Source organism: Anoplopoma fimbria, chromosome 5 (genome assembly GCF_027596085.1).
Source record: "Anoplopoma fimbria isolate UVic2021 breed Golden Eagle Sablefish chromosome 5, Afim_UVic_2022, whole genome shotgun sequence".
NCBI classification, from domain to species: domain Eukaryota; kingdom Metazoa; phylum Chordata; class Actinopteri; order Perciformes; family Anoplopomatidae; genus Anoplopoma; species Anoplopoma fimbria.
In genome coordinates, this window is record NC_072453.1 from 3,347,513 (window position 1) to 3,362,574 (window position 15,062).

The 15,062-nt window shown below is 40.9% G+C and overlaps 1 protein-coding gene across 2 annotated transcripts in view; it reads left to right on the forward strand.

The window, feature by feature from the left end:
• The first annotated feature begins 1,741 nt into the window (after positions 1-1,741).
• Positions 1,742-15,062, forward strand: part of si:dkey-191m6.4 (rho GTPase-activating protein 22) — a 47,218-nt gene continuing 33,897 nt past the window's right edge. The window contains exons 1-4 of one of the 2 annotated variants that reach the window (XM_054599123.1): positions 1,742-1,784; positions 9,796-9,995; positions 14,083-14,170; positions 14,774-14,776. In XM_054599123.1, the coding sequence (XP_054455098.1) occupies positions 1,742-1,784; positions 9,796-9,995; positions 14,083-14,170; positions 14,774-14,776 (334 nt within the window). The remainder of the gene's footprint in view (positions 1,785-9,795; positions 9,996-14,082; positions 14,171-14,773; positions 14,777-15,062) is intronic. The other variant, XM_054599122.1, reaches the window with a different exon arrangement.

The following is a 15,062-nucleotide window of genomic DNA, read 5'->3' on the forward strand; positions in this document are numbered from 1 at the left end:
TACAATGTAACGTTTGAAAATGAGACTATGATTAATTGTATTTCTTTTAAACTGTGTTATTTATTTTCTCCAAGCTAAATCTAATCTAACCGATTAGATTTGGCAAATACCTTATTAATGTTATATAACAAACTCAATTACTAAGATGTTAGAACATCAAAATTGATTTTTATGCTATAGGCAATAGGTCGGAAGGAGTCAGTAATTTAGCAGTAAGGCTATCTAGCCTCAAAAGCTGCAGTACACTGTGCTGTGGTTTGTTTTTTACCAGTTGCTTCTATGGCATTATCATTTTAATATGTAAATAAAATGACATTTTATTGCAGTATGAACTAAATAATTCTACAGACCTACTGAATAAGACAAGAACTCGCAAAGTAACACAAACTAAGGTAAAAAAAAAAATGTAAACACTAATAAAGCAGTACAATAGATTAAACATTAAAACCATTCGATTCAATAAGAACAAACAATATATATATATACATTTATAAAATAAAATATTATTAACAGTAATAAAATAAAAGCAGTAAAAGGACAACATAACATAAAAGTCAGTCTGTAAAAATGAGTTACACTATGCAACAAAAATGGTGACAGCTGGAGCCTTGGAATACTCAGAGAACGTAACCGTGACTAAAACTGATGAACATTTTTGATAAAAGACTAAAACTGCACCCAAATCAAAAATGTGCCAAAATGAAATGTGTTTTTCATTTTAGCTACTATTTCCCTTGGTACCACGCTGCCACACTCCCACACACTTTCTTGTGTCAATTATAGGCCACTGTAGCTCAAGGGGACATGACATTGTCTGTTAGGGAAAAGGAACAGTATTTTTTACTCCACTGTTTTTTCTGAGTGGTGCCACAGAATGCCTGGAGGATGTAATTACAACCTACTGTACGAGCTGGGAATTTCCCACGTCCAACCTTGAATTGAAGGCAGCATCTTTCTTGGACAGCCAAGAGTGGCAGGAACAAAAAAAATGGTTAAGGGAAGTAATTAAGAGGAAAAGAGAAGAGAGTAGAGACTGACGTCTAGTAGAATTAGAACAGGAATTGTGGCGAGAGAGGTGGGAGGACTAGGGAAAGATGAAAAAAAGGAGATACCAAGAGAGAGCCATAGAGAGAAGCAGGAAGAAAATGAGAGAAAGCAGAGGAAGGATGGGGGAAAATGAGTGATTAAGGGAAGGAGGTGGAGACGAGCTGAAGGCCTCTACAGCTTAATTAGGTGCAGAAGGAGGAGACACCTGCCAGATGAACACCCCTCCCCTTCCCTTTCTCTCCCTTTTACAAACATGCAGATCATTCTGAAATAAGCAGAAAATAACAACACTTAAAACCAGGCATCTGTTAGCCGGTGAGGTCCGTGCTCTGCCGGTGGGAGACCCGCCCCAAAAAACCTCCTCCTTCATCAACCCCAAGCGGATGTACCGCTATGAATAATGTAACAGGGAGAGGTGGAGGACACTGGGCGTGTGCGCGGAAAAATAAAAAGGGGGACCTTCCCCTCCTCCTGCTTCTCCTTCACCACCCCCTTCTCTCTCTCTCTCTCCATTCTCCTCCCCTCCCCTGCTCACCCCACCCCCTAGCTGCCGGTCGCACTGCAGAAGGTCAGAGAGAGAGAGAGAGAGAAGAGGAGGACCGAAGCAAAGACACACAGAGAGGCAGAGGGAGAGACAGGGGTGGGGTGCTTGGATGTACACGAACATGATAAGAGGAGAGTGTGTGGACGAGCGATGACAGCCATGCTGAGCCCAAAGATCAGACAAACCAGGAGAGGTAGGACTGTGTTTGTTTGCCTTCACATCTACTGCACCTGCATTAGCTGCTTATTCATCCATAACACAGTAGTGACACTGCATCTGGTGGATCTGATCAGAGGATGTGTTAGTGATGCTTTACCATTACTTTTACAAATACATTGTGATTTAATAAAGTGCTTTTTCGTATGCAGAAACACTTTGCCTCAGTCCATCTATTCTTCTCACATATTTCTGAATGAAGCGGGAGCTCTGCCCACGCAGGAAAGCACCGGTGTACATTAGCATTTTACTACAGCTGGCCAATGCTGCCAGTGTGAATTCTATTAAGAGGAACGTGCGGCATCTCTAGTTTCATCACTGTTAAGCTCAGCACTATCAGGCGGCTGTCAGCTGCTGCTGTGTGTGTGCTCACACTCGTAGATGTACAGCATGTGTGTGTGTTTGTGTGTATCTGCATTGGATGGCAGTATTAATAAGTCCCTGTTTATGAGTGTGTCCTTCCTTCCTTCCTTCCTTCCTTGTCACTAATCTCCATGACTGCAATTAAACAGCTGGATCTGATTAGGATGAAATGAATAGTTCCCAAGAATGGGAGAGTGATGTGATGTGTGTCCTCCTCGCTGAAGCGGCATGAAATTGGTAGCAAAGTGGATTAAATCTGTATTTGCATACATTAAGAACAGACTCAACTGGCTCGATGAGTAAGTATGATTCACTGGGTAGATCTTTTAAATTAGCACTTAATTGATTACAACATCACGTGACACCGCTCAAATAATTATAATGAACATCACTTGCTTTATGTAAAGAAATGTGTCGATTAGGTGAGTAAAGGGTTTCATATGGTTTTGGAAATACTACTCAGCCTTGCTGCATTTCTGTTCATATGGTGAAAATTGAAGAGATTAAAGCAACTGTATGAATCTGTGTGTGAAGCATTCCCAGCATACCTTCTGCAAATTGGTGCTTCACTGCTGACGGCATCACATTTGTTGCATGAAGCCCGTGCATAAACGGGTATGCGGCAGATGTAGTAGTGTAGTAGATACTCGGCCGAGGTTAAAGCAGGTCAAGAAAGAGACACAATGCTAACCAGTGAGCGTATGACATTTAAGATGACTGAACCCCATCTGACACTCAGAGGACACTCAAAATGAATGATGAATCAATAATATAAATGTCATTGAATTGTTTTTTATTGATTAATCATGGCTGCGCCATTCATGATGCTAGAAGGTCAGTTGTAAAGCTAGCTAGCTTACATATAGTTTGTATAAGTTATATATGTTTGACTTTGAAAGGCCTGTGATAAGCTAACTAGCTTAGATATGCTACGTATATCTCTTTTGAAGTTAGGCTTATCTTCTATCTAAGATTAGCTAAAATGGCTACATTGTGACACAACAGGTTCAACTATGTCATCTCTTTTTTTCGCTACGTTCCACTTGAAGGAATAGTTCGACATTTTGAGAAAGGCGCCTTATTTGTTTTCTTGCGGAGACTTATGTGAGAAAATTGACGCTGTCATGTTTGTGCTCTAGATACGAAGCCTGCGCCAGTAGACAATGAGCTCCCTAATTTACAGATTGTATCTTGTGTGTTTATTCTGTACAGAAATGTAACTGTAAAAATAAGAAGGAGAGTGGTATACATTTTCTTATCTATCCAAGAAACCAAATAAGTGTGTTTCCCAAAATGTAGAACTATTGCTTAAACATCATTCCCCAACTGATTGTTTGAATCTGCCCCTGCGGGGTAATTAAATTAATTTGTGATTATGCCATCCTTTCAGAGCAACTCAAAATTGGAAATGCTTGTGTAAGTAAAAACCCAATTGGCCACAAATCTAGGATGCCAGTAGAAGCATTTATCTTATTAGGAATGAAATCATCATCAATATCTGCTCCAAGGAAAAATCTGACATCTATGCTTCAGTAACTGCTACAACCGTCATCATATTAAAGCGGTAAAATGGTTATAGTTGCATTTTTTTTTTTAGCCTGCACTTTAAATAGCAGCTTTAATTGCCCACATATCAGCTGCTTCATTCTCTTGCTGTATCATTTTGATCTGTGTTACCATGGTTTTATGATCAAAGATCTGCACATGTAGCATCACCCTGACATCCTGCCTTTTCCATTGCATATAAATGAACACCCTCAAGACTAGATACTGTGAGCAAGAAGAGCGTGCTGCATGGATGAAACATTCACACAGTGACACACTCGGGTAATGAGCATGTGGAGATGATAAAATGCACAGAAATGCACAGATATGTGCACGCCCGCTGCTGCGGATCAGTTCCGCTCCACTGCAGCTTTCACATACGGGCTATATATTAAAGGCCACACCTCCAGATCGTCAAGGAGGGTTGCCACACACACACACACACACACACACATAATGGTTAACACATTAATCAACAGTGATAGGCTAACTGGAAGCCATGCACTGGTGCACCTGTAACTCTCTTTGCCATTTTCCACGAGCCATAAATCACCCCACAACAACCAGATTAATGAAATTGAATTCCTCCAACATGCCTGCCTGCATGCTTGTGTGTATGTGATTTAGCCATCAGAGTAGTATTGTCTAGCTATTGTGGAGTACCTACCTCGCCATGCTAATGGATGGGCTCCTCTACGATGTGCATGTGAGTCATACATCCATTTTCTTCTGATGATAAATGTTCAACTCCAAACTGCAATAAGTGACATCATAGGGGGCTTGTGTGTTGTGTGTGTGTGTGTGTGTGTGTGTGTGTGTGTGTGTGTGTGTGTGTGTGTGTGTGTGTGTGTGTGTGTGTGTGTGTGTGTGTGTGTGTGTGTGTGTGTGTGTGAGAGAGAGAGAAATGGCAGCATCTCTTCAGTCCCTTCCTGTGCTTTACTATTTGTGTTTTAAATAATTGGTTTGCAGACAACCATTTGTTCTCATGTAACTTGTATTCATGTATGGAGTGCTTTCGGAGACTGTCTTAATTGCAATATTTGCATTTCTCATTTGATTGTTCACTTCCTGTGACAGATCAAGCATAAACATATGGCATTTGTGCAAATTGACAGAATCTACAGAACCTCAGGCAGTGTGGTTTTCCAGAACCCTTGCTTAATGTAACGTTAGGGTTATTCACCTTAAAATTACAAAACAAGTATTACTTGTAGTAGTATCTTGCCATGCTGATTGTTTGGGCAGTATTTGCCCAGGTGATGTTGATGAAGTGGCTACTGGTAGGGCTAGTTGGTGCACAACTGTAGTTGGCGAGCTAACCGCTTACACAACACGGTTAATAAGCTACGATAGCTTCCCTAATTTGGGCTGTATAGCTCTCTGTTGACAAAGATCAGCCCTTTACTTTTTGAGCAAATCCACTAATTGTGTTTATTTCATTTAAAAAAATGCCAATTTATACAGTATGTGAAATCAAAGTGTCTACTCACTAGCACCCACCACCAAGACACCAGTTATATCATGTATGAGCTCATGACTGAATAAGTCGCCAATCCATCTGGTGTTATTGGATAATTCAGCTCCATACCAGAAATGATTCTTCTATGACCAATTTACATTATTTATCCTTGGGGTACGTCATGATAAACAAATGTTAGCATACTGTACATCTATACACTGACTCAGGCATGATGTTGAGCACCTATTATTGGACTCAGCCCTTCCTTAAGGACCATGTTGTGAATGAATGAGCCACAAATGCGCTCTCTGTTTTGGTGAATTGCAGTGATTATGCATGAAGAGGACTTTTACAGTAAAACAGCCTTTTTCCAGCATTGTAGTTGATAGCAGAAGTGACCACAGAGCAGCTCCACCCAAGCCAAGGAAGGTCTGAATCACTCTGAGCAAAAGGTCCAAATTGGCACTGTGGGTAGTCACACACACACACACACACACACACACACACACACACACACACACACACACACACACACACACACACACACACACACACACACACACACACACACACACACACACACACACACACACACACACACACAAACACACACACACACTCGAAAATCAGTTGTTGTGACTCAGGCATGAATCATCGGCCAGTGTATGTTCCATTCAGTCTGTGATCCGGACAGCTGATGTGTAAAACAGTGGTGCTCTTTTGTGCTAACACTGGCAGAGTGAGGTTGGATTGAAAGACATGAGGGATGTGATGTGGTGAGGAAAGAAAGAGGGGTCATGGGGGACTGGGAAGGTGAGTGCCACTTTTAGCTGGCAGTATGATGGAAAGAGTAAGACACCGTCAGGGTTTTAAGGTTCAGTTAACACTGCTGTGAGACACTTCCAAATAATCTGAACCTGGTTAATGTCCTCATTCCGGGGAGAAAGGGTGAGGGCGGCAGTGGGAGTAAGATCTTGATGGTGATCACGAAAGTACAATCTTAAAATTCTCAAAGTTACGATATAATCAATGGATGCAGAAGTTGGGAAGCCATTGGAAAACCCAAAAATCGTATCGTGGCAATTTGTTGAAACCATAGTAACTCAAAAGATTATCAAAGGCATGATACAGTATTTTAAAGTGTCCAATTGTGTATGCTTGTAGTGTAATTATCGGTAATACACTTTATTATAGCTCATATATGGTCAGTATATCTTGGTCGCAGGCAAGAGAGCTGCCTACGTAAGACACAAACAACAACATCAGTTTGTTGTTGCTTGAAAATGTAACATGCAGAGCTCTGTTGCTGTTTTTAATTTAAACATTCAGTGCTTAAGGCTTACCGGCAGAAATAAAACCACTGTGACGCATTACCCCATTTGCAAAAAGCAATTAAGACAGCTTTACACTGCACGCATTATCAACGTCATTCTCAAAATTAATGGAAATAATTATATTTTAAAAATAGCTTACGGAAATGTGTCTCTAATTCAAGAACTAATTTATTCTACAAAAACTGCTCAGATGAGGTGCCAGAGATGAGAACAAGGATCCTCTTTTGTGTGTGCATGTGCTGCATGTGCCCTGTGTGCTCCCAGTAATAACAGAGCTTTGATTCAACAGGACCAGCGGTGCTGAACGTAAGGAGGGAGAGAAGAATTAGAGCGAGGCAGAGTAAGACAAATGGAGGGAGAAAGGGAAGTGAAAATAACAGAGCTGGAAAACATGGTGGATAAATGAGAAAAGCCAAGGTTGAGGAGACAGGGTAAACAGAGAAAAGGAGCAAGGGAACGGAGCAAAAGAAAAGGAAAGAATGTTTATTAAAACATGAGTTGTTACAGGAAGAAAGGAAAGGTTTTGGAAAAGGAGTATTAAAAACATTGAAATCCTCGATAAGTCACCTTGCACATGATATTGAAATTGAATTAGGCAAGCCATGTTCTCATAGACCAGATATTACATAAAGCCACGTTATAACTGGTAAATCTGATTAGAAATAGGTATAATTCTATAGGTTTCTCAGTGAGCATTTGAGAGACTATTGGACCTGTGAATATTTCAGGGGACACGTTAAAGCTGCACTGGTTAATATATCATGACTTTGTTATGTGGAAGGTATAGCTCTGAGTGATGAACCAACATAGCATTTTGACAACATAATGGAGCATTCAGCAGGTAAAGAGACAGCCGTTTTCCTCAGGGGTTGGTGGAGACCAGAACAGAGCGAAAAGAAGAGTGATAATTGGACCCAAAATTACCAGGAAAACGTTCTGTATTTCTTTAAAGTGGCATATTTGGTCAACTAAATAATTAGCCATTGGCTAACATCTGTTTGATTAAAGATGCAGCTGTAGTTGTACATTTATTTAATAGCCTTTGATACATGTTGTTAGTAGTAAACAGAACTGGAAAACCTTCAAATTACAGAAAAACACATTTTTGTGTATAATGATTTTTTATTTTTACATATCAAAAGCCAATTCACTGTAAAATAAAAGTTTCACATATAAAAAAAATCATTACACCAAAAATTGCCACTAACCTAAAATCTACACCTTTTCTTCAGAAATACTCACCCAACCATCCTTCATTCAAAACATCTCTGAGGATCAACAGGCTTTACCAAACTGCAAGGCTGTGAAATGAAATAAAAATGACTTGAGCCCTTTCCTTCAGGCTATATGTAGGCTGGAGAAAGAGATGAGACAATAAAAAATAAACATTGATTTTTCTTCCCCCTCCCCATTCATACGTCCCCTTTTTCCCTCTGGCCCATCTGAACATTGATCATCTATCTGTGTGTGTGTAACGCACAGCAGCAGGGAGGATGTCTGCACAATTGATTTCTATAAATTATACATTATCATCAAATAGCATCTCCTTGTTTGCCTAACAAGAATAACATAAAATAAAATAAAAGACAAGTGCTTTACATTGATGCATCCTACACACATCGTTCTTGTGTTTTTCAACTTCATTTCAGACACATAGGTCCATGACAAATAAAAGATAAGAAATACAATATGAGGACAACAGCACAAAGGTAAAACCATTGTAGTTCACAAACCCACAGTGATTAAAACACATAGAGATTTGTTGCAATGTTTCCAAAAACAAGAGAAAAACCTAGCTTGTATGACTTACAATATTGCTCAGTTAAGGCTAATATGATTACATTTTTAATCATATTTTAATATGACACTATTTTTAATGTTGAATTTAGTGTCATACTGCACACCATACCTTGAGCAGACTCTGAGACAGACAGAGTCTGCTCATGAGTCTGCTATTTGCTGATGACAAAGTCATCCATACATCCAGTCTTACTCTTTCTTTACTCTGTATACAGATTGAAGAGGTGACAGTTTTCCACCCTGTCATACCTCATTGGTCACTAGGAAGGGTGCAGATTTACCTATATAACTTGCATTGTTTGACCAAAAATTCAAAATACGTATGAAATATGGAGGGACCCCTGGCTCTCTTAGTTTGACAAACCATTTACCATGATTATTTGGTCATGGGGGCATCCAGTAAACACATAGATACTGTAGTGTTATGACTTCTATACATACTAACAACTTCCTACAGTGCATATATACATAAATCTGTGCCATGTTTATTTTTTAAATCCAAATTGACTGTCAGTATTGTTATGTAATCTTGAAGCATATCCAGGGGAATTTGTTGTAATACTTTGATAAGTATGATAGCCAAGGCAATGGCTCTGTAATTGTCTCTGCTGGATATTTTACCGGATGTTTTATCTTTGACTGCTGCCGTGTCAACCGATAAAATATCCTGATCAAATACTGTCTAATATGATACACGCCGCACTCTTAAATCTTTTTTTTTTCCACAGCTGATGTCATACAAGGACAGTAGCCCCGCAGGGACAAAACTGATGTCACATTGAGATGCGGCTTTTAAGCTGCCATCCCCTCCCTTTTTAAACCTGTCCTTGACTGAGCTCAGGTTACACACGTTTGTTGAGAAGGATTCAGGCAGCCAGCCAGCTACTCAGCCAGTCAGTCAGTCCCATGTGGTCCTATTATCCCAGCTCAAAAGACCCCGCTATTCTATTGGGTTGTGGCAACACACAATGAGTCTCTCCCAAGGACCTCTGAAATGGAGGGAGGGGATCCCTGTCACCTGAGGCTATGTCTGTGTGTGTGTGTGTGTGTGTGTGTGTGTGTGTGTGTGTGTGTGTGTGTGTGTGTGTGTGTGTGTGTGTGTGTGTGTGTGTGTGTGTGTGTGTGTGTGTGTGTGTCCCCCAGCGCAATCTCTTTTTTTATCTGCTTTCTGTTATTATTTGTGCCTGCTGCCTCTCTGCCGTCCCACTCCCCCTTCATCTAGAGACGACTCAGCCTGGAGCACAAGGTTGTGTGTGTTCATGACTGAAGTGCCTGACAGAGCATGTGTGTGCATACAGCATACACAATGAGGATAACACAAGCTTCTATTAGGGAGAAAATGAAAAGACACGAGCCAGATAAATGGAAGAAATGTAGCAGAACCACCAAATCAATCACCTTTAACCCATCCAATCCCTCACAATCTGCCTGCTTGTGTATACACATTGTAAAAAATGCTTTGTGTGTGTATGTGTGTGTGTTAGCAGCCAGGTCAAAGAGCATGGTGATGGGCGAGGTGTCCCGAGGCCCATGCCGGCCGGCCTCCCCGAGCCTCCAGGAAGGGGCGCTGAAAGCTGGCTGGCTGAAGAAGCAGCGCAGCATCATGAAGAACTGGCAGCTGCGCTGGTTTGTGCTGCGCTCGGATCAGCTCTTCTTCTACAAAGACGAGGAAGAAACCAAACCACAGGTAATTCTTCAGCCATGTTTGCACACACTGACTTGGACAGTGGAAGTCAAACAGGGCTCAGTCACTGTTCTTTGGCTTAATTAAATGGAAGGGTTTTATCTTTGCCCCAGTGGTGCAGCTTCCCACGTTCTGGAGCACTAATAGATTTCTATAGGATAACAAGTCAGACTGTTTAATGGAAGGCAGGACGACACATCCAAGTTTGTTTACAGGTCTTGGCTGGTAGGCTACTATACAGCTGACTCAAGTGATGTCACTTGAGTCAGTGGTTGGGTAGGTAGACTACAAATTTCGAAATGGAAAAAAACTGTGGGTCTGGAGTTAGAAAGAAGATAACAGCTCTCAGTAGCCCATTGCTAATGCTCTGCTTAAGGCTAGCGACTAGAGGCTAAATTAGCTGTTACTAGCTTAACATATCCAACTCTTTGACTGAACTGTCAGTGGTTGAATTGCATTGATGGTAATGTAAAGGCTTTGACAAGGAAGAAAAATACATGGAATACATTTTTTTTATATTTTTTTTGATGCCCGTTGAGTCCAACAAGAAGGACAATGCTGAATTGGAGCAGTTCTTCTTTAAGAAATATTCACACATTGCTCTCAAAATATGCAGCAGATGTCTTTGTTTTATACTGGCCTTGGCTTTATATGATTATGACTTAATATTTAGATAATGTTTGATAAACACTGTCTCCAGAATAACAGGTTCAATTTACTAGATCACTTATTTTAACCCATTAACACTATTTGCATGATTTAAATGCCACACTCTCAGTGTCACTTTGTCTGAGATGGCAAAGACCTGATTGGTTTGGATGTTTCTTGCAATAAGCTTTTTTAAGCTTGTCATTGTCAACATTTATGGTGGCATGCTCCCTTTGTAGATGTGAATTTCTCTTTTCATTTTTCATTTATTTTACTGTGTAAATACAAGTTTTTACCATAGAAAGATACCTTGTAATCAACCTGAAAACAACATATCATCTGAGTGAGAACAAACAGCACAGCAGCGTGTGGCGCCTTGTTTCTTCCTCCATTAGTACACCACCATCATAATAATTCCAGTGTAAAACCCCTAATCGATCCCATGCTCCTTTGATGAGGGATGACTCATGTGACCAGGTGCTGACTCACATTTTACCATTCTTCACAAGCAAAAATGTAGCTGTCCTGGACTGACCACAGTCATAAAAACCATGTTGGGATGGACAGTCAACGTAGCTGACAGGCTTACATAGTCATAACATGAGGCGATGATAGTAATCCAACAACAAAAGACAGCAGGGGCAGGTCTGTGACACACACACAAACATGCACATACACACACAGACACAGCCTTTAGAGCATAATAATCATCTCTTTATATTTCTGGCTGAAATCCCGACACATTTATTGATTTCTTCATTCTTCACGCTGCCTGACTGCTGTTCATTTAATGTAGGCAGCAGCCGTCTGCCATCACTGTCTTTTAGTCAATCACAGACACACACACACGACACACACACACACACACACACACACACACACACACACACACACACACACGCACTCTACACACAGAATGACGTGTTCTCCTCCGTGCAGTCTCCACTCTGTGTGGAAGAGCTGACTGAAGGCTGTGACAGACTGTCTTTAATCAGAGCTTGCCAATACCCATCTAGCCTAAATTGATTTGCAACTCTCAGTGGATTCAAGTCACACACATGGTTGAATGCATACACATACATATACACTCAGAAGAATGCACACATATGCATATACACACACACACACACACACACACACACACACACACACACACACACACACACACACACACACACACACACACACACACAGATCCACCCCCTCAGAGAACAGGATGTGTGAGGCAGTGTCACTCTGGCCTTTTTTCTCTCCCTCTCATCTTCTAATCGATAGAAAATGGGAGACCGGGAGTGGTGGGGGGTTTTGATGGGAGGAGGGATGGGGGTTATGTCGGCAAATCTCTGCAAGAGAACAAAACCATCCCCCCACTGAGATGAAAGGATGTGATAATTGGTCAAAGGTGGAGCAATGGATCTATACAGGTTTTTCTTTTCATTTTCATCATGTGGGGATAAATCCACTGCAGAACAAATGGACTTCACTTATCGGACAATCGATTTCTATTTTGGACAACAGACAAACACGTGGGTGGTTGTGGAGGATCATTAGTACTCTGAGTACAAAATGAGTCTCCAGATGCAATTCATTAAAGATAAAAAATATTTTTCAAACCAGTGAGACATGTTGTTTTGCTTCCATCGTTATTGCTTAATACTGTTATTGTGATGTTTTGATGTAAAGGCCACCTGTCAATCAAACAGTGTGGGCAGGACTATGGCGTCTCTTCTCTTTAATTATCTGTTGATGCAGTTTTAGTTTTGGGGGTGCACTGATCTTGCTCGGCAATGGTGGCTAACTGTTCATGTTATACGCAAATCTTTCTCTAGTCATACAAAAGAGGCCAAAAACATAAATCTGATGTACTGAAATGTGTATTTTTTGGGAAAACTTGGTTCATTTGAAAGTATTAGCATTGCAGTTAGCTGTCTCTTGGGATGGTGCTTCTGATCGCTGAGTCTGGTGTGGTCAGGTTTTGTCAGTAGTTCACAGCTGCTCCTTTGATTTGGATCCAGTGTCGGCAGAGGTTTGTGAGGAGACAGCTGTTGAAAGACTGAAAGAAAGCTTCATGGCACGTGTTAAACAAGGGGAGGTTGAGATGTTTATGAGTCTATATTTACGGCCCACGCACATGGTACCAATCAATAGCAGCGAGTAATACTTGTCTGCTTCGGCAGTGGTGCAGGACGTTGCCAAAGCGGGAACGAGTCTTTCGGGGGTCCGGGCCGATGTTCTGGTCCTGGATTTTGATTGGCATTTATGTGCAAACCAGTTTAAACTGGGCGTGTCCACATCGGTTTGGGTCTTGTTAAAGGGCTAAGTCATGCAGGCACAGTTTCATATGAGCTCTACTTCAAAGTCACTCTGTCACCAAGCCAAGACATATAAAAGGACAAACTATGCCATCTATCCTACATTTCTAGCTTACACTGCTTGACTGTGTGATTTGTGTTCTCGGCTGACGTGTTGCCTCCATATTCATTCATCCCCGGCCAGCTACTCGTGTTATTCCGAGCACATAGCACCCTTGGGAGATCCCCCCCGGTTCCTGCCCTGCCCCTGCCCTGCTCCATCCATCCACAACTCCAAACCCCTTTCCATTTGTTGCCATGGAGACTAATGTTGGCGACAGACCGGCCCTCTGGTCGAGAAGCTTTGGAAGACTCCCCCTCCCCGTTTGATGGAGGATGCCAGCGTGCAGATTTAACGGGGCAGACCCGCAGACGCTGGCATCTCTTCACAGCTCACTTGGCCTCAGTTCTCCGGGCTAAATGGGTATTGATCTGGATAATGTATTCTGATAATCTGTGTGGGTCCCTGTTCAATCACAGGAGTAGCTGCTTAAAAATTTGAGAGGGGTTAAGAGTGGAGAGACAGGAAGGACAGACATAAGGAAGGGGGAGGAAAGAAATGAAGAAGAAGAGGCCAGAAGGCATGAAGGACAGTCAGTAGGTGATTTAAGGGCTGCATATTTTGAGGAAAATATCTAATTGTGATTATATTCAACTACAGGTCTGCATATGTGGTCTCCATGGTATTAAACATTACTGTATCTACATGTATTACGTATTCATATGTATTACAGTCCTGCATGGAGATCTTCTAGAGCTTTGACCTTGCAGTCACAGATTTGCTCATAAAATGTATAACAGATACAACGAACGTACAAACTCACAGGATGGTAAGAAATCTTCTTGGTGACCAATAAGCAGGAAGAAAATAAAACCAGGCAGATGTATATTAACAAAAAAATTGATTTTTCCGACAGAGAAAGGTCCCCTTCGTTAAAGTCACTACAAACCCTTTTCGATATAAAAAGATTGTTCAAAAAGTAAGAAATGAGACTTAAAGAGAGAGAGGAGTGGAAAAAAGGACATTTTACATAAATATCAACCCTGTATTTGATCGTCTCCTTCTCTCTCTCTCTCTCTCTCTCTATCAGGGCTGTATACCTCTGCAGGGATGCCAGGTCAACGAACTCACAGCTAATCCGGACGAACCAGGAAGACACCTTTTTGAGATTGTACCAGGTGAGATCCCCCAGCTCCTCCCATATCCACCAGCTTCACTTCTTGTCCCAGTTACTCCACATCTATCATTCACTATAAATTACTTTTATACTACTCTATATGCAATAGTATGCGTTACATGTTTTCCTGCGCTTCATCTTTCAAGATAGTTTGTGTATTCTCTCTGCACAAGCGTTTGCTTGGATTATAAATCATCTTGGCACGTTGTAAACTTGATGACTTAAATATCAATATGGAAGTGGTGGTTATAAATGTAGGTAAATTGTAAGTTAAATCCAAGACCTGCCAACATTGTAAACGGTCATCATACAGCACATTACAAAGAGCACTTAAGTCTGTTGAGGATGATAGAATTTTTAGTTAGCAGTAGTTTATGTTGTTAAATTGAGTTAGTTTTAAAAGTATGTAAAAAAAAAAGAAAGCCAGTTATATAAATACACATAAATATCATGCACAAATGTAAGGGTTTCGTGAAGGGTCATGTGGTTTCAGGCCAGTCACATTCCTAAACTAGAAATTGAGAAATGTTCAGAATGTGCCTGATAATGGACATGGCATGGGCGACAGCACTTTTGGTCATGCATCGATATGGATGTACCCTAGCTGGTATAGAATGTGGAAAAAATGTGCCTATTAAGTGAGACATACCACAACAACACTATACAGATATTTACAAAAAACACATAAAAGATAATATAAAAAATTGTAGCAAGCATTGAGAAACTACATCATATATTGTCTGTTCTTTGATTTGTGATCATGATCTGAACAGCTGTTTTTCTGTTCGATCTTTAAAAAATCATATCCGTTTTAAACAGACAGTTGCTATTCTGTATTCAGACAGCAGAGAGCACTATTAGCCAAGGATTAGATTCTGTAGCGGTCAATCTCC